Source organism: Antedon mediterranea, chromosome 9 (genome assembly GCF_964355755.1).
Source record: "Antedon mediterranea chromosome 9, ecAntMedi1.1, whole genome shotgun sequence".
Lineage (NCBI taxonomy): Eukaryota > Metazoa > Echinodermata > Crinoidea > Comatulida > Antedonidae > Antedon > Antedon mediterranea.
In genome coordinates, this window is record NC_092678.1 from 15,597,191 (window position 1) to 15,618,875 (window position 21,685).

The 21,685-nt window shown below is 33.1% G+C and overlaps 2 protein-coding genes across 2 annotated transcripts; one reads left to right on the forward strand and one right to left on the reverse strand.

Annotated features, from left to right (window-relative positions):
- The first annotated feature begins 1,600 nt into the window (after positions 1-1,600).
- On the forward strand, positions 1,601-3,373 carry LOC140058239 (galactosylceramide sulfotransferase-like). The gene is made up of 2 exons (XM_072103801.1): positions 1,601-2,294; positions 3,357-3,373. The coding sequence occupies exons 1-2, from the start codon at positions 1,601-1,603 to the stop codon at positions 3,371-3,373; spliced, it is 711 nt and encodes a 236-aa protein (XP_071959902.1).
- LOC140058556 (dnaJ homolog subfamily C member 2-like) lies at positions 2,787-21,685 on the reverse strand. The gene is made up of 17 exons (XM_072104221.1): positions 21,587-21,685; positions 19,150-19,340; positions 18,618-18,693; positions 17,772-17,873; positions 16,914-17,058; positions 15,964-16,044; positions 15,502-15,659; positions 14,604-14,725; positions 13,671-13,739; positions 12,915-12,995; positions 12,606-12,694; positions 11,261-11,324; positions 10,438-10,616; positions 8,581-8,681; positions 7,503-7,604; positions 6,730-6,881; positions 2,787-5,094 (listed from the first exon to the last, which is right to left on the reverse strand). The coding sequence occupies exons 1-17, from the start codon at positions 21,633-21,635 to the stop codon at positions 5,038-5,040; spliced, it is 1,818 nt and encodes a 605-aa protein (XP_071960322.1). The 5' UTR covers positions 21,636-21,685; the 3' UTR covers positions 2,787-5,037.

Consider the following 21,685-nt stretch of genomic DNA (forward strand, 5'->3'; position numbering starts at 1 on the left):
ATTTGCCTTCAAGTATTAATACCCGGTAGCAAAATAAATAAAAAATATGATTAATAGTTAGTGTTTACCGACCGACCGACCAACCGACCAAAATTGCTGAAAATGTTAAAAAATGTTCAACAATTTGTAAAAACATTTATATTTTCCTCCAAGTATCAAGTGTCCAAATAACGAAAAAATATGAATATGAGTTAGTGTTTAGTGACCGACCGACCTACCGACCAAAATTGCTGAAAATGTTACAAAATGTTCAACAATTTTTAAAAACATTTATATTTGCCTCCAAGTAATAATATCCAGTGTCAAAATAACGAAAAAAATATGATTATGAGTTAGTGTTTACCAACTGACCGACCAACCGACCGAAATTGCTGAAAATGTTAATAAATGTTCAACAATTTTTAAAAACATTTATATTTGCCTCCAAGTATTAATGTCCAGTGTCAAAATAACGAAACAATATGAATATGAGTTAGTGTTTACCAACCGATCGAAATTGCAAAATGTTAAAAAATGTTGAACAATAAAACATTTATATTTGCCTCCAAGTATTAATATCCAGTGTCAAAAAAACGAAAAAAATATGAATACGAGTTATTGTTTACGACGTCTATGATGCATTTCATTTTTATTTTTTTAGGTTTTTATAAGTATATCATTAATTTTAACAACCTATGACATTTGAAATTTTGTCCATAACTAAAATGCACTAATATTTTGTAACGATATCTTTGAGGAACGCATACTGGTACTTTATGTTAATACTATCTTTTTGAAAATTATCAGAATACAAATTGAAATAATTTTATTTTCTTTCGTTTTGAAGATTTTATATTTTCTTTCACTTCACAGTCACTTCCACTTCTTCTCTAACTATGAACTTAGTAGATGCTTAATTTTGTTTAACGTACTCTTATGCTTAATTTGTAAACGTACGTAGAAGCAATTTATAAACGTACGGAGATACTACATTTTCAAACGTACATAGAAGCAATTTGTTAACGTACGCAGATGCAATTTTTAAACGTACGCAGATGCTTAATTTTTAAACGTACGTAGATACTTAATGTTTAAACGTACGTAGATACTTAATGTTTGAACGTACGTAGATACTTAATTTTTAAAGTATCCATGCCAATTTCGTATCCTATTCCATTTTCCCAATTTTAGTTATGTTTGTATTACATATTACTTTCTTCTTCGATCTTATGGAATTAAAATGCATAAAAATGTATTAAAACTTATAATTTTTATATAAAAGCAAATGCAGAACCATCTTTTTAACGTTCTGTCTGCACATAAACTAGTTGCAAAACGTTTACTCAACACTAATTCATTATTTAAATAAACTAATAGTCTGCGCTACATGGAATACAATCATAAACAATTATTCTCTCTCAATAGACCTACGATTGAAGTTCCAAAATGCAGCCCAAGACAAACTATAGTTTTCCTAAAGACTCACAAGACGGGTGGTACAACTCTTGCAAGACTCATTGAGTTGTACGGATACAAACATTCACTAACGTTCGTGAGGAAAATAGGACAAAGGGGATCAATTCATTTCGGTAATCGAAATTTTAATTATAAATCTCATAAGATGTTTCTACCACCTCCCAATGTAACTAAGGGAGATTACTCAAACTATAAATACAATATATTTGCATTGCATGTTCGTTATAATCGATCAGTGTTAAATACATTCATGAAAAAAGATCCTGTTCACATTACAATAATAAGAGAACCATCTGCACAGTTAGAATCGTCGTTTATGTTTTTCCATTTGGTAAAATACGTTAACAGCACACCAGAAGGTATTCCGCCCTTTGAAGCGTTTGTTTCTAACCCGACCAAATATCGTAAAGCTGCGTCTTCTATCATGGGTTATAACGACCAAATATTTGATCTTGGGTTACCAAGGAAGAGTTTTCTTAATGAAACAATAATAAATAAGACAATAGCTAGACTTGATCAAGATATGGACCTAGTCCTCATAAACGAGTTCTACGACGAATCTTTAGTGTTACTAAGTAAACTACTTTGCTGGAGTCTAGAAGATGTATTATATCTTCCAAGAAATATGAGACCAACATCTAAAAAAAACGCTATGTCTGAGGAGATTCGTGAGAAAGCTCGAAAACGGAACCATGCCGATACACTGCTGTATAATCATTTTCTAAAACGACTACATGAACGCATAGTTGACTACGGACCATCGTTTGAAGCAGATCTTTGGCGATTCCGTAATATGACGTCAAAGTTGCGGCGTAAATGCGTCGACGGGCAGGTTACCGGTAAGAAACGTATGAAGTATACAATACGCAATTTTAGCAAGGAATGCCAATATCATACAGAAGCACCACAACAGATGAACAAACGAATTAGAAAGATGATGCTAAACGGGACAATCCCCCTGAACGGGACAATCCCCCTGAACGGGACAATCGTTAACAAGAAAAAAATGAGAAGAAGAAGAAGAAGAAAAAAAACGCTAAAAATATAAATATTTAGGTGTTTGGTGACGAGACAATTTAAAATGGAATGTTAACACAAATATGATTAGCATGTCAATCAATGAATATTCTACCACAAATATAAATGTGTTGTAATACAATATTGTATAAGTATGCACGTGCTAGTATGCTAGTACTGTTGTAGCAAAGATAGCACAGCGGCATGTTCTCTCTATTGTTCTCTTTCTCCCCTCAGGATCTTGGTGTATATCTGTGTTTATAGTAGTAATCGTAGTAAATAATAATAATAGTACTACTATAGATTTAGCCTACTATATTCTTGTACTTCTTTTCTTATAAGGTTACATATTCAAAAAAAGAAAAAATACAAACAAAATACATAACTCACTTTGACTGATTCATTGTGCATAGTTTTATAACAAGTACAAACTTAAAGTGCTTGTGTAAAGCAAGACAATTTAACATTTTGTTGAGAGTGAAAACATTTTCCCCCGTTTAAGACACCTCCGAGTTTGTTTGTGATGGTTACTAAAAAGTGTTGCCAAGATATAATATGGGTATATCTTATGCGCGTGTGCGTATATCTTATGCGCGTGTGCGTATATCTTATGCGCGTATGCATATAAGCAGCGAGTAACAACCAACGTGTTCCACAGCAGATAGAGGTCAAATTTTTCAGACTGTAACAAAATGTCAAATTGTTTAATTTTAATCCCATCGGTAGTAATTTTAAAGTAGAATATACAAATGATCAATGGTGAACAACATACTATGATATTAAAGACACGTTCCTACGTTTTTACAATCTAATTTAAGATCACAAACTGCTTTTATGTCAAATTAAATACAATGGATTATTGAAATAATGTTCTTTGTCATTAGGGAGTTTTCGCAATTAACACGAATACGCTTGACGAATATGAAATGGGGATCAGATCAAAACTTTCACAAATGTGTGACGTATCCGTTTTCGTAAGATTGCAAAAACTCCCTATTAATACAGTAATACCAAATACCAGCATGTATTGCGTGCGGATTGATATTTTCGTTTTCCTTCTGCGATTAACCCACTTTTGATTGATCGTGAAAAATGGAGGAATCATATTTTCTTTAAAAATATCGGGTTTTCCCCAATTTGTATTAACAGATTATGCAAATAAATGTACATTTACTGTAAGACAACGAATGACCAGGTTTAATATTTTTCAAGTAATATTTACAAAATGTCAACAAATGTGGGGATAGTAGGCCAGAGAGGTTTAGGTACATTTATGAATACTATAACAAAACCTGATACGTCACACATTTGTGAAACTTTTGAGATGCTCCCCATTTCATATTCGTGTGTATTCGTGTTCGAATATCACCACCAGTCATGTCAACTACAAAACGAGTATAGTTTTTGATCTATTTTGCACATTTTGCATTTGAATCAGGAATGATTCATGATTATATAATTATAGATTTATTAAAATAAGCGGAGGTCCAAGTGCCAAAATGATGCTTCGTTAACACGTCCCATTGCCATGTTTCTACACACTCAGCACACCAACTTTTTTTGTTAGCTAATACCCTGAGACAAAATAATCACGAGGTGTGCCGTTGCAAATTTACTGCGGTCACCTTGAAATCCAAAAAAGGTAATTTCATTACAGTAAAGTTAAAATAAAATTATTTTATTAAACAGATAATGTAATTAGCTATTAATCAACATTATTTTCAACAAAATACATCAAATATTTATTAAGTTATGGACAATAAAGTGCATCACTATAAAATGGCGGCCATTTTTTACGCCTACTTGGATTTCAAGGTGACCGCAGTAAATTTGCAACGGCACACCTCATGATTATTTTGTCTCAGGGTATTAGCTAACAAAAAAAGTTGGTGTGCTGAGTGTGTAGAAACATGGCAATGGGACCTCTCTACAAGCTATTGGACCTCCGCTTAAAAGTAATTTACTAAAATGCTAGGTTGATTTTGAAAAATAGCACTTTGCTGTTACGCTAGGCTAAGGCAGCCAAGCAACACATACCTGCACTTTGTTAAAATTTACCTCAGTATTTTGGACGGCAGACTCAATAAATATAGATTTATTGAAAGTAATTTCTAAAAGTAATTTACCAAAACGCTAGGTCAATTTTGAAAAATAGCGCTTTGTTGTAATACAAGCCAAGCAACACATACTTTTGGACGGCGGCTTCAATATTTTGTTACCATGCGAAACAGATTTTTACTGGCTTAAACGAATACGTGTGCATGTGCGTATCCGTTTTTGTTATCGTATTCGTAGAGTTACGAAACCTCTCTATTGTCTTTAAGTAAACAAATTCAATGGTAAGAAAGAAGAAAACTATTATAATATTAAAATATTTAAACTTTTTCCTCCAACTCATTGATAGGTTTCAAAATGTGGGTAAAATAACTACCCTCTACTGACAGTGGTTTAAAAATGTCAATGAAACAGTTTTCCTGCAGAGTAAACTAATGAATCAGTATAGGACTACATTCTTATTGATAAATATCTTTGATTTACGGCCCCATTTTTTTAGTTTTCTTCACTTCACTTCTTTGCTTGAGCTTGCGCTGCTTTCTTAGCTTTTATCAATTCCACAATTTCCTAATATAAATAGAAAAAAAAGATAAAAAAATATTAAAAGTATTTTTTTTTTTAAATTATTTTCTATTCTCTCGGAAAGTTTGTTTCCGACAAAAAAACGTCATAAATAAACAAAGCATTGTCTCACTCTTTCTAGATATAAGTACAGTATGTGGATTAATATTGTAAGGTGATGTTAGATCTGTATGAAGCACTTTTTACTAATATATTTTTTAAACTTCAACATACTACTATACAAGATTTATTCTAAAATAACCTTGTAACACTCACACTACTTCTATGTAAGCCTTGACGGTCAAAAATGTGTTTCATACAAATTGCATATAGAATACATTAGGTTGATAGACTTTTAAAGATGGAAGAGAATGTCGGCCCAAAATAGTGTTTAAAAATACTTTTAGATATAATATCAGAAAACCTTAATGATTTACACTCAAAATATAGATTTCTATGAATATATTAGATGAATGTATTATTATTGATGTTATAATATTGAAAATGACAAAAACACAGAATGGGCAGCTCATATAAAAGCACCAATAAGAGATCTATCAATTTCCAACTTGAATAATAATAAATAAGTATTAATAATTCAAGCTTACATGGAAATAAAAAATAAACTGTTTTTTGAAAATGACCATGTTTTTTGTGAATTGACCGATCTCAAGAGCTACCTCATAAATATACTTTTTGTGTTGTGTAAAACTTAGATTTTCACTGTATAATTATTTGTAATGTTGACTTAGAGAAATGGGGATTTGTAGAGCTTAGATTGGGGGCGGGGGTTGTGGAAGTTGGTGGGCTGTACATAGTAGGGCACAGCTTGGTTGTCATTTTTATTATTAATTTTATAAATGTTATTGTTAACTTTGTTGCATTGTAATGCGGTTGCTGGTAAACATTGTAGTTTAAGAGAACGCATCTTCATGTTGAAGTGTGCCGTTGTTATAAAAGTGTATGTTCAATACATTTTTATTATTATAGTAGACATTAAAACAATTTTAAAGGTATCAGCTTTGTCTGTTATTGGTTAAATTACCAGTTATTTGTCAGGCTAACAATTTTTACGGTAAACACACATATGGAAGGAATGACAAGAGCTTAGATTTTAGATATTATATTTTATATAATAAGACGTAACGCAACGTAAGTGATTTGACCAATCAAATACGATGGATTATTCAAAAAGTAGCTTGTCATTGGTCACCTCGATTGCGTGGTGCGTACGTCCTTGCGTTGCGTCTCTAGTGGGAACCAACCTTGAAGGGGAGGGGGAGCTTATGTTGACACCGAACTGAATGCAACTCAACTGTGTCAACATAAGTGCTCCAGGAAATTGAATGAAACAAAAATATGTCGACATAGGTGGAGTTGTGTTGATTTGTGTTCTATGGAATTAAACTAAATTTTAAATCATCCTCATTTTGATTTTTAAAAACGAGCATTCTCGGTTCCGTTCTAGTGTTGAAATGAGCACTCGCACATTGGTTCCAATCAGGTTCATTCAGTAGCTCAAAAAATGCTTTTGTGTGACTATTATAGTTCCACTCAGTTGCTGTGTCAAAGTAAGCCACGCTTAAGAGCAATTACTGTTATTTCAATAAGTCTGATTGTCTGTGTGAAATCTGTACCTACCTTGTATCTCTTCATACATTCTTTCTTCGTTCTACTTGGCACAGCTTCAGCTATTTTATCCCATCTGTCCGCTCCATAATCTTTAGGGTAAGATTTTAATGCTTGTTCTAAACTTTTCTGCTCTTCACTAGTCCAAGCTTTTGGAAGATCAGCTTCGAAATAAACCAAAAATAATATAGGTCACATGATATTTGTTGCTGCTGAATGCTAATAGGGACTTTTAGATTTTGTACCAAGTTCTTTAACTTGAACTATTATGTACAAAGGACCAACGGCTTTGGGTGATGCAATGAAAGCAAAACATATTGCTTGATGCAACCAGTATGGTACAGATACCTATCACATGCTAGTCCAATATTACCATTATACCATCACTCTCTGGTATATACAGCAACCACCACAATTCCCAGACGTTCCCATGCAGAATGAAACCAGGTCCAATACTAGGCTTCGGCAATCTGACGAGAACCGGTGTTTCAATGAATTATGACTGTATAAAAAAATATATGACGTCCCACCATCTTAGTTGACCTAAGAGATCTTTTAAACACTGAAGATCTTTTCAATGTTTATTTAAGTTGCATATGTATTATGGTATTGGTCATGAACTGATTTATATATTAACATTAAGCTCTGTCTGCACTATCAAACTTTATGTGACAAAAACAATGTTATTGACATGATGATGTCATATCCATATACCATATTTGGGCATATCATATTTGATTGTGTAGACAGAGCTAATAGGTAAAATTTAAAGTTATAATACACACCATCAGAACGTTCAGAGGGATTTGAAATGTCTGCCTTTTTAGTCTTCTGCACCGACTGCTCAAACTTCTCAAACGCATTCTTGTTAGCCATTTGTTTCATATCTAACAAATTTGGGGAAAAAATAAAACTCTAATGTAACATTATTTCATTTCATTTCATAGTAACATTTATTTCCTTCATAATATACAAAACAAATAATATAATACAAAATTCATGACGAGAAGAAAGATAGTTAAAACAATACAATTTTTTTTTTTTTCTCATCCTTAAAATGAATAAAACAATATTATGAAGGAGGCACAATTTCTAAAAAGCAAAAGCTTGTGTTGAAAGTGCCTGAACAAAACAGTATACTGTGAAAATCAACATATACAATTCATTTCAGTCCTTGACTGTAGTTTTGTAATATATTTTATATACCGAATAAATAAATAAATAATTCGGAACAAAAACTGGCTTCTCATCTTATTTTTGTACAATTTTGTGGAAAATTCGCATTATGCAAACCTGGTTACAACTTGATACATTTTGCAGATGTGAAAAGATCAATCAATCAATAATCTAATTAATCCATACACCATATTAATCTAGGAACAGTTAATAATTCAATAAAATTGTAATATGATCAATTAATCAATGCACTCAATAATAAATTATCAATACAAAACAGCCAATCAAAATCAGTCAGCTATCAAGTCAAACGATCAACCAAACGTACACAATAATATTACCCATAATGCAATACATCATAAAAACTATGCATAGTGAGTGGCCGAGCGGTTAAGACAGTGGAACCGTAATATGTAGCCGTAACATCAGCAAGAGTTCGAGGCTCAGTCGATCTATGGTTCTGGTGGTAGAATGATCTTACAAGGACTGTTGGTCAAGTGTACACATCTAGCTCATGTGAACCTACAGTAGTACATCCTTCGAGATGAGTAGGGGGGGGGGGGGGGTGGGTTACCCCGGTGTGGTGTACTAGTACATCACAGCCATAGCTGGGCCATTTGGGAGACCAGTTTTTGACTGAAGAGGTCGCCCAGTATAAATAATAAAAAGTTACAACAATACACTTACCAACTTTCTGTAAATTTTTCGCTTTCTTCAAAACATCTTTAGCAACTCTTGTGACGCCAGAGGTGGAATGTTGATTGATGAAACTGGCTATCACCTCCCACCTACAGGTAATAACAATGTGTAAATAATATGGAGAACAAGAACACAGGAATGAGTGATATTGCCAAACCTGACATAAAATAAATGTACTCAATGCTTAATTTGTAAATTGTGAGATTGTGGTTAACTATATTTCGCAGTTGTCCTTGTTTTATTTTATTTTCACAAAACCAACAGCTATCACAAAACTAAACAATTACCGTACTGATGCGGGTATAAGCCCACCCCCCTTGAACATGAAATCACGTCAAGTTTGGGGGGTGGGCTTATACCCGAGGATCCAAAAATGCAGATCGTCAAAAACAGCACATGTACACTGTGTGTATTCCACCATGCGAGCGAGTGCCCTCACGTGTACGACGTTGCCTCTAAAATACACGAGGTGTAGAGTATCGGAAAATTAAGCTTATAGTTCGTGTAATTTATCGTAGAATATCTTATTTTAAACATCAATTGAACAAGAATTTATCAAGCAGGAAAGCAAGTATACAATGTTCGTTAAATAGAAATGTACCAAAGAAATTTAATAAGCTTGTTTATGGCAGCCGATACCAAATAGTGGTTTTCCGTTTTGGCGACTTGTAGCGTCGTGTGTGAAGCGATCTTCGACCGCGATGGAGTGTATACAAAACAGGACCGCTAGGCCTCATATGGCCTAGCGTATATTAGCCTAGCTTGGTTATGATCAAAGGTAGGTGTATTCGGTGTATGGACGTCGGCAAATACAAAATAATGTATTACGACACACACTGTAGATCTTCGAATTAATGGGTGGGCTTATACCCGAGTGCCTCATTTTTCATGAAAATTAGTCAAAAGTCGGGGTGGGCTTATACCCGAGTATGGGCTTATACCCGCGTCAGTACGGTAAATGATGAGAAACCATGTTTTCAAAACCAAGTCCTTGAGGAACTGAATTCCTTTTATATCAAGTATACTTCAAGTTCAGGTTCAGGTTCAGATTTATTCACATAATGCAAATACATACAAAAATATAATAGATACAAATGGTTGGAAATTAAGTAAAGTAATAGTTGCATTATGCCTGGAGAATACCATTTAAACTCCAAGAGGCTTTGAGCCTGGATCCACCAGAAAGAATAAAGTAGAGTTAAAAATAATAATAATAAGCATTGTGACAGAAAGGGACGGACATGTACGACGATACAAACACAACAGGAAGGACAAACAGTATTTATATGATTCGCTTAATTAAATTTAATTTTAGTATTAATATGATCGAAATAATTAATTTACTTTATATTTTGATATTAGATAAGATTTGTAGTTTATTTTTAGAGTATTATTTTGTTTTGCTATTAGTTATTGACGGATTAAGAGAGTTCCAGAGTAGGGGACCGGTATGTAGTATAGAGTTGTTAAGTATTTGCTTACTATTATAGTTTTTAGAAATGTAGTTGTTTGCGTTCCTAGTGTTATATGTGTGTAGTTCGTTATTTTTAGTGAAGAAACCGTTGAAAGCAATTGGAAGTTTGTTATTTGAGTACCTATACATGAACTTAAATTGTTTATTATAAAATAAAAACCTTTGCAACAACATTGATAATAATCTCATTTGTTTTTCGACATTGTTGAGCAGAATGAGAAAATTGAGATAAAAGTGGTGTTACAAGAATCTAATTCCTTATTATATTTAGTTACAAAGGTTCAAAGAATTTTGTATAACATATAAGAAACAGGAATTTTAAACAGCTAAGCTTTGACATTAATTTGGCAATCAAGTAATCTGAAGCCTACCTGGACACCGTACCAGCTGGAAACAGGTTGTTAGCCTTGATAAGAAGCTGTAAGTCTTCATTGTTCCAAGGAGATGAGTCACTTCCTCCTCCTGTTGCTCCTTTGCCTGCAGATAGTTCTTGCTGTCGTTTAAGCTCCTTTTCTCTCTCTTGTCCAATCTGTTCAGTTACCTCTTTCAGCTGTAATGAGATAGTTTATAAGTACGTTTCTTTTTATTTTATTATTATAATTCAGCACACACAAAAAAACCCATGTTATATTTTGGAAAGAGTACTCTATAAAGAACAAACTAACTTTCATGAAAAAAATGCTATTTAATTTTTAAACTATTACTACTCTGATTATCTGTGTATTATGTGCATTTGGCGGGGCGTTTATTTCTTAGTTTGAGTATTCTTCATTTAAATTAAACACCACCTTATTGTATTTCTATAAAGTTCTGCGGTGCTGACGTCATGATGGTAGGTAGCGCTGCATGGTTGCTAGCCAACCAAAATATGTGTTCAACCTGCCTGAGTGACTCCTAGTTAACCAATGGTTTAGAATAAGTTTATTGAAGCAGTCATTTTAAAATTTCATACAGTACTTTTCAATAACAACAAACTAAAATTTCAAAAGATCACTAATTACAGTATTTGTTTTTAATAATCTATTCATTCTTCAACTACAGTTTAAGTTTAAAAAAAAAAAGATACATAATTTGATAGAAACACAAATCTATAGTGTTTACCAACATATAGCATTGAACACATTTTTTGTTGTGCTGGCAACCACGCAGCGGCATCTAGCAATGTGACGTCACACCGCAGAACTCTATACAAACCTGTGTTTCAAACACTGTCTTTGATGAGTCCTCTGATGTCATTCCTGCATTCAGTTTCTGCAAACTAATACAAATGTAAAACATTTGTTAATAGGGAGGTTTCTCGCAATCTTACGAATACGATAACAAAAACGGATACGTATTCGTTTTTCGTAAGCCAGTAAAAATCTGTTTCGCATGGCAACGAAATATTGAGGGCGCCGTCCAAAATATGACTGCGGTAAATTTGAGCGAAGCGCAGGTACGTGTTGCTTGGTGTTCGGCTGCTATTTATCCAAATTGACCTGCCATTTTATTAAATTACTTTCAATAAAAGTATAATTATAATATAATCATGAATCATTCCTGATTCAAATGCAAAATGTGCAAAATAGATCAAAAACTATACTCGTTTTGTAGTTACAAATATGACTGGTGATATTCGTCAACACGAATACGCTTTACGAATATGAAATGGGGATCAGGTCCAAAAGTTTCACAAATGTGTGACGTATCCGTTTTCGTTATCGAAAGGTTGCGAAACCTCCCTATTAACATACATCAAGTAAAGTAATATAATGTAACTCGATATTCAGTTTACAGAATGCATGTTACATATAATAGAACAAAAACAAATTGGGGACCCTGCAGAGGATATAAATTTATTTTTGTTTTTTTTATTTCAAATTTATTTAGAGCTAGTTACCCTTCCAACTGTACCAGCAGGCCAGTCGATTTAGGGCGCTCATTAAAATGACAATACATAAAGATCTATACTTAACGAAACTCAATACAATATAAAAATTAAGACAAAATACATTTTTTAAACCAAAATTTCAAGGAATTAAAAATATTTATTATTACGCTAGAAACATTGCGTAAGAATAAGATTTTTAGTGCAGTTTTTAAATTGCATGAAGGACTTACTGTATACTGAATTCAAAGTCTTTCTTAAAACTCACTTTTTTAAATAGAATTTTACTCTTATAGCACTTTATAAATGCTTGTGTATGTGTATGTACGGCCATACTGCGTTGAAACCCCGGTTCTCTTTAGATCACCGAAGTTAAGCAACGTTGGGCCCGGTTGCATTCTGGATGGGAGACCGTCTAGAAATAGCGGCGGGTGCTGTATATACTGGAGAGTGATGGTGTAATGGATCGCACTTAACAGTGCATGTTAAAGAACTTAATACACTATTCCAAAAGAGTAGGGGATCATCTCCCGGTGTGCTGATCTGGTAGGCGCTGCACTGCTGGAAGGCCTAATCTGAATTTGAGTTTCAATTTAAACTTGAGGACTAAGAATAACACATTTAACAGTTTTTATTTGTGTATTATAATTATAACCTATTACGAGTACTGACCTTTGTAAATCTAACCTTTGACATAATGTTTCAACCGCTTCCAATCGCTTTACTAAATCGCCATCTTCACCAAGAAAATAGTTATATTTCTAAAACAGTAGAACAAATATATTAAATATAAATAAAAGATAAAAGTGGATGAAGGAACGAATGAAATAGTAGTAGTTGGCAGCACCGTAACACAAATGGGGAAGCATGAAAAGTGCAACATTAGTCTACAGCGCATTGAGATGTGTGAAATACACTGTAAAGATACATTAACTATATAAAGCTAAGCCAAGAGAGCAATAAATGTCAAGTGAGGCTCACCTTACAAGTGTCTCTAAGAGCCTTTCTCTCCCGTCTCATTGCTTTCTTCAAAGCTTCCCTTTCTTTCTTAGCTTCATCGGCCTAAAAAATGTACATAAAATCACATAATGAAGAATGCATTGAAAAAAATGAAGAATTCTCGAAGGTCAATCATCATATTATGAATTATAATAAAAACAAATTATCAAAACAATTATCGCACTCGGAGAGGCTCAGAGAAAGACCAAAAAGAAGACCAAAAACAACATGGATGGCAAACATAAAAAAGGAAACACAACTTTTCACATGCGGACCTAACACATGGTTGCTCAAAAACGTACTGAGTGGCGAACACAAGTGAGACACGCAATGTCTAACAACGATTAGCGTTTAAGATGATGACGATCAAGCATAGTTCAGAATAATCAAGTAGATTGTGGTCAATGCTTAACAGAATTATATATAACATTTATATAAATATCTCTTGTATTTTGTTGAATGGTTTAAATGAAACAGCAAACACACACTATTACAATATTTCAGATTTCTTGGCATTTAATTATATACATTTTGAGTACAGCGTCTAGGCTTTTCAATGTTCTGTTTGTTTTTACACTGTTTTCTTCCAAGCCGAAAATACAATGCAGTACAAGAAAATCACCCCGGCATCTACACAACAACTTATAAATTTTAATCCATCAAGTTTTTATAACAAATGTAAAAGTACTTAAAGTATAGTATTGAATAAACGTTTTTCACTTTGTTTATTAAATTTACCTTAGCTTTTTCTTCTGTTTCTCTTTTTACTTTAGCTAATCTCTCAGCTTCAAGTACAGATTCTTTTTCCTTCAAACAAAAAAATAAAAGTTTACATTATAAATCATAATAAAACTCACACAAGTATGGGCTATAAACCGTAGGTCTAGTGTACACAAAGTGCTTGTGTGTACTTTAAAGAACCTAGTACATCTCTGAAGAAAGGAAGGGTTACCTAGGTGTACTAGTTCACACAGCCAATGTCACACACAGCCACTACTTCTAGTAGGCCTCCTAGTTCCATAATAATTGATAGGACAATGAATAGTGATAAGCCGTTGTTTTGAATTTGCGCAAATTAATTTGTCAGGACTAAAAAGGTTTAAGATGAACTAAATCTGGGGCGGATTGCTATAAGCGGTCTTAGTGCTTAGCCGGCTATATTTCATGACGTAGACAATTGCTATACCACTGTTTAAAATTAAAGCCTATGTACAGAAGAAACTATATTATTGGAATATATTATGTGTATATAATTACGGAGCCAAGTAGGCTATAAGAAGTTACTAATGATATTTGGACCCAATGCATGCTCTCACAACACAGTATAGTGGGTAAGTTGGATCTCACTAAACCTACTCGAAGGAGTCTTAAAACAGTCTTAAACCTCTCTTTTTGTTGATTTTACATATTAAATATCGTGAAAGACAACAAATTGAATGTTGAATTGAATTGATTGTTAAATCAAATAATAACGGTGATTTTATTCGTGTATAGGCCTAGAATAGATTTTCTCGCGTAAAAATATACGTACTGTTATGATTGCGATTTGAACAAGCGTGACGAACATTACCTTATTTGGTATTCTACGCGCAAATACGCCCTCAATTTGTACCTTTACGTGGTCTTAGCTAAGACTATTTCATAGCTCCTGTTCATAGCTTCACAGCTTACCTTTTTTCTTGCCATCTCAGCAGCTTTAATGATGTCTTGCTTGGCTTTCTTTTCGGCAGCTTTTCTTTCTTTTTCATCATCTTTAAATTTCTTAATTCTAGGATCACAGGCATATGCGTTATCTGTTTCATAAAATGTTAAACAAAATGAATGAATTCATCACATTACTTGAATATTTACAAAGTGGCATTTTAAAAGACCAAGTTAGATATAAATATTTTAAAACATCTGACAAACTGAGTGACTGGAAAAGCAATTCAATTATTTTTCAATCAATCAATAGTTTATAAAATTAATCAATAATCTGTCTGACATAAAATAAACACATTGTATTAAGAATAAAAATAAAAGTAGTCAGAAACTGAGTGAAGTACTTGGCAAAATATATCAGGAAAAACTACATTCGGAGAGAGAGGGCTCACTACTTGATATTTCGACATATGTTAAAAAAAATACAGAGGGCGTGCTTTTTAATATTTTTAGCTTCATATTTGAATATAAGTTTTTTAGATGTCACCATATCAATTTTCCTGAAAACCAATAGGCATGTTCTGCAAGTATGTATCTGTATAACACCAAAACATTCAGGACGATATCTTGAAAATGTGTGCGAACAAAAAAACAAAACAAGTGCTATACTTAAAAGCAAAATTATATTTTACCGAATAATGACGTTATTATATTTAATTGTATTTTTCGGACATATCCCAAGAGTGAGAAAAAATGTGTTTAATTAGTATATTTGATATATAATGGTTTAGTCCAATGAACTTCAACCAACACCATAGAACACAAATCAATGAATCATATATTGTATATCCCACAAATTAAAACAAAACATGCTAATGATCTACATTAAAAAGTCGTTCATTCAGAAAAGACAGATTGGTAAACTTACCTACAAGTTGCCTTATTCTAGCTACTTCTTCCTTTTTCCTTCTTTGTCTTTCAACTTTATTCTGTTTCTCAATCCACCTCCTCTCCTCTCTATTTTCTCCCTTTTCTTTTTCCTCCTCATCTAAGTAAGAAAATTCTCTCCAAGACTGGAAATTATACCTATAATATCAAATTATACCAGAATATCAAATTATACCAGAATATCAAATTATACCATTTATTTCTTTCAGATTTCAAAGTAAATACAGATTAAAAATTGAAAATATAGATTTTAAGTTTAAAAAAATGTTATGACTATAAAAAATGAATTATTTAATATAGTCTATTTCCTAGAAAAACAATACATTTACATTAAATACTACAGTTGAGAATAAAGAGTATAATCATTAGCTTATACAAGATTTTAATTTTTGTTTATATTTATAAGCAAGAAACTAAAATAATTTTTTTTTTAATATCTAACCAGAAATTGTAGAATTTGTTGACTTCATCAAACGTAGCATTTTCACCACCTAACGCTGGCACTCTTGGTTTCAGGGACCACCTGAACAAAAAAATACAATTATATCATTTTATAATATTTAATAAATTATAATAATAGGGAGGTTTCGCAACCTTACGAATACGATAACGAAAACGGATACGTCACACATTTGTGAAACTTTTGAGCTGATCCCCATTTCACATTCGTAAAGCGTATTCGTGTTGACGAATATCACCAGTCATATTTGTAACTACAAAACGAGTATAGTTTTTGATCTATTTTGCACATTTTGCATTTGAATCAGGAATGATTCATGATTATAATATAATTATAGATTTATTGAAAGTAATTTACTGAAGTAATTTACTAAAATGCCAAGTCAATTTTGATAAATAGCAGTTTTTAAAGTCCTCACTCGCTTTGATGTTACGCTAGGCCTAGGCAGCCAAGCACCAAGCAACACGTACCTGCATTTCGCTCAAATTTACCGCAGTCATATTTTGGACGCGCCTCAATATTTCGTTGCCATGCGAAACAGATTTGTTTATGGCTTACGAAAACAAATACGTGTGCGTGACGTATCCGTTTTCATTATCGTATTCGTAAGATTGCGAAACCTCCCTAATATTTACTGAATAATTATAAAACATATTTATACTTGACAGACACAAAAAAACTCAGTTCTTCGTTGTAGTAACAATTACCATCAGGTTGGGTTCGAATATAACCCATCAGCGCAAGCTCGGTGGTCAAAGGTTATGGGTTTTGCAACTTTTTATACAAGTGAACGAGCTAAGTATTATGCTATTGTTAAGAAATTCAACTTTATATTGTGTTTAATTGGTTTGGACACAAAAACATCATACATTCCAATGTGTAAACTGAAACAATAATACACCTAAAAAAGGATGATATAAACAATATATTACCTAGAATTCTTTTTAAAAACATCTCGGAATACTTGATAGAAGTTTTCTTTTGAATATGTATTGACGCTTGGGACGTCATCCTCAAACTGAGGATCAACACTATCGTATGACTTTCTTTTGGTTGGGTTGCCAAGGATATCATATGCTGAGAAAAAGAAAATCTAAATAAAAATGTTGCATAAATAATAAATACAAAAACAATCTTAAAAGAAGGTGGATGTATTTTTATTTAAGTAGTGAGACAAAATACGAATCAAATCGGTATATTAAAGCTCTGTCTACCCTATCCAACTTTATGTGACAAAAAATATGATGTGCATGTGCATATATGGACATGATGATGTCATCAATACCATATTTAAGCATTTCACTATCATATTTAGGTACACCACACTTTTTGTCACATCAATTTTCATAGTATAGACAGAGCTTTATACATCTTCAGTATTATTTAGTAAGCAAAAGTCTAAATTGTTTGTAGTAAAATAAAGTAAGGTGTATAGCATGGTATAAACTTGGATCTCCATTAAAAACCACTCAGTGAAAGTCAACTACTATGTATTCGTCAATGAATACAATTACTTACAACCGTAAGTAATTGTATTTCATTTTTTATAACTTATTTTTCAATAATAATACACCACTATTTATTTCATTAGCTGTTTTGAGCTTTGTATAGTAAGCATTATTATGTTGTTTCTAAGAGCAAGAATTAACATGACTAGCTTTTAAAATGAAGGATATAAATTTGATTTAAATACATTTTTAGTTTACTTGGTAATTATGTTATTTAATAAAAATAATATTAATAAAATAATAATATGGATATATTTGGAAATAATGAAAATAAACTGCTACCTTTTGTGATACATGTGAAGTAATCATCATCTTCACTGACTTGCACAGTGCCTTCAAGTTTCTTTCGTTTATCTGGGTGATGCTTTAACACTTTATGTTTATCTGAAAATATAATAAAGTACATAAAGTACAACTCATAAGGTTGTTTTAACAGCATATTTTTTTTACCGTCGAAATGACGGTTTACCACAACATCATCTGCAGTTTCAAGGCCCTTTCTACAGCAATTGCCGTCGATCTTCATATTATTATTAGATATTATTGTAATGTGTGGTGTGATATTGTCAGTACAAGGGTCCGTTAAATGAGCGTTTAACGAATATAAAAACGATCTGTTAGGTCGGCGTTTAACGGACGAAAACAACGGACGTTGTTCTTCCGTTGTACGCGTTAGATAGTAAATTCAATTTCATTGTACAGTATTAACCATGATACGCTCTGCTGAGTACAAACCGCCCAACTCATTAACGTTTTGCATATTATTAACGCATTTAAACGTCTATTAACGGAGTAAAAACATTTGGGCACGCTCCCTTACAGAATCATGAGTTAGCATCAAAAAGTAAATAAATATCAAACCATTAATACATTTTAATAATATATAAAAAATTTATAAACAATAAAAAAAATAAAATTAGGAATTGAAATTTTTAGACAATCATGAATAAGTATTAAAGTGCAACTTACCAACCAATCATGAATAAGTATTAAAATGCAATTTATCAGTCAATCATGAATAAGTGTTCAAGAGAATAAGTATTAAAACACAATCAAATGCATCACAGTTTTGAAAATTAAGTAAATCAGTAAAATGTATTAAACACTAATGAATTTCTAGTAACTTACATGCTTTCTTAATGTCATCCTCAGAGGCTCTATACCTTAGCTTAGAGAGGCCTAAAACAGCATAGTGGTCTTGGTCCTGTATCAATAAAGATTTAACTAAATAATTAACAATATGAATTTCTATTAAGAAGCTATCAACTTGTGACCACTGAGGACTGACAACAAATCTAGGTCAGGTCAATCACCTGGAACTCGAAACCATAAAACCAGTGACAAGGTTTGGAGCGAGGACACACAAACTAACATGGCAAAGTTTGGTTGTCAGTCATCGCAAATCATATGCTCCCTAGACCAATAGTGTCTCTAGGATGTTGGGGAAAGCTAGAAACCATAAACTGATATTGGACATCCTCACAAATATGCCTTTTTGCATTTTTTTACTTTTTAAATTGGGAAGGTCTGTTTTATGGTAAAAGAAATCTAACATGTGACCGGATTTGAACATCTATGCCTGGGAATGGTAGCCAAGCATTCCATTAAGTTGCAATCTCACTTACTCACAGTATTTTATATTTTAAAACCATTGTTATACCTTCCAATCTTTTGGATTTAGTGTCTTAAGCATAGTGTCATCTTCTTCGTCGAATATCGTTTCCTCTTCTTCGTCAGATGAGCTACTGGATTGTACAGATTCATTGTGCGATAGAGTGAGTCTATTGCGACGACGTTGAGAGAATGCCTCATACCACCTGCCTACTGGTTCAATTTTAACAGTTATCGGACCTGAAAATAATAAAGTTTTGCACGATATAAGATTTCAATAATCTGATTAACAAAGGATGAAAATGTTAAGATTATATATGCTAGGCATAGGCCTAGACCTTTACTAGCTAGGCCTAGAGGCATAGGCCTATACAATATTATTGTTAGACCCAGGACAGGTCTAATAAAATAGTAATAGTTACTAGCTAGGCCGGTGTCTGATCATTTCGGCCGCCAGTCATTTCGGCCGCCGGTTATGGAACGCCAAAAATTATGAAACGCCAAAAAAGACAAAATAGGGTGTATACATGTGCCTATCGCCTGAATAGACGTGTGTAAATGGTGTCAGATGAAATCGGTCGCGCTTGAAATCGATCGCGTTTGAAATCGGTCGCGATAAAATAAACATCCGGTATTTTGTATGGAGCGCCGCTAGATACGCTTTTTATCCTATTAGTTACGTTTGATATCGGTCGCGTTTTATTTTGGTCGCGCTAATTTGTATATGGCGCATTAGATACATTTTTAATGAAAACGTTCATTATGTTTTTAGTTAATTTTGAATATTGGAATTTCTAATAATAGGCTACTGTTTGACATTTTTTAAACCTCGATCGTTATTTTTTAAGTACAGTAAATATAAATATTTATCTCATTATTTATAAATAATTTGTGTTTCCATTTTATCTTACAGGTTTTAATGAATTGTAATGTGTTCTTTTAGCATTCCGTTATTTAAGGTTTTGAAAATGAATATTAATTTAATAGTTAAACAAGTAGACGCGCCTATTGCGTATTTTTTAATCACAGTTAATTACGAAACTCGTTCTATACCTGCAAGTGGATACCAGCTCAATGAGGTTTATGCAATAAAGGAATTTGATGCATGATGATGATTTTTGCATTCGATATCCGCCACTCTGACGTGAGCATGGTTTAGGATAATAATAAAATATATAGATAATATTCCGTTATAAATCAATCTACCAGCCCTACAGTAGGTCTATGATGTACAATGACGATAGATGTGAGAATAATGTATTGATAATAAAGGTGGACACGATTCTCAAAGAGGTACTGATATTTAAACATTTAGATATTTACGAACGTCGTATGGATGTTATGTGAGACTACTTACTTAATTATTTACATTAAATGATTATTGTAAATAAAAAAATAAAAGATATTTTTTCAAATTAAAATCTATAGTATTGACGTACAGTATACGTAAATTATATACATCGTTTCACAAAAACACGTGCAGGAGGCCTATACCTAGACGTTTTAAAAGTATGGTTATTAGTAATAATAGACGTCATCTTTACCTGGCCGGCATGGACAACGATCGTACGTGTTTTGTCCATGATTTGACACACTAACAAGTGCGTGCTTTTTAAAAAGGGGATCGAAACCCCGTCAGCAAAATAACGCATTGTTAGAGGAAACAGCTGCACGATCATAGAAGGCGCATCTCCAATATGGCTTATTCGGGGGTTTATTTCAGTAACTCGCCTTTTAACCAGCCGCATATAATGATCATTTTTACTAATAGTAACAACTATTTTTAATCACACAGCCGATTTATGACTTATGGGGGGATTAGTTTAGTAGTTTTAACTAAAGTATTTCTACACGACTTATTTTATTTCACAGTGGTTGTTGTGGGTGGGTGGAGGGGGGGGGGCTGAGGGGTTGTAGGGCTCAGGGAAGAAGCCGGCGAATGATAGTAAAATAGCGCAACTCTATACAAATCAAAAAGTATGATCGTTTTTGTTGATTGCTGCTTGCTGTTTGAATACGCACGTCTATTATTCAGGCGATAGGCACATGTATACACCAATTTTTATAATTGAGGCGTGCCATACATTAACAATATTGGCGGCCGAAATGAACAATACATATTTTGTCCTTTTTGGCGTTTCATGATTTTAGGCGTTCCATAACCGGCGGCCGAAATGACTGGCGGCCGATATGCACTGTGACCGCTAGGCCTAACTAGACTCTAAAATACGTCTATACACTATGATTGTTACTCTGTGTGTAGGCCTACTAGCCTGACATAGGGCTAGGCCTAGTACTAGTAGGCCCAGAGGTAGGCTATGGCTAGGGTAGCCCGGTTGCCGCCTACTAAAAAAACCCACCTAGCTAGGCCCTCTAGCATAGATAGCTAGGCCTAGGCCTAGCTACTATAAGTATAATATTAATGCCTAGGCTAGGCATATTATGAATATATGGTTTTATTGTACTTATATAGTTAAAAAACTCACATGGTAGTCTTCCATATACAATAGACTGATTGTTCTCGTTTAATAACATTTTAAGCTCCGTTTTTCCTCGTAAAAAAAGTCTACCTTCACCACCCAGAA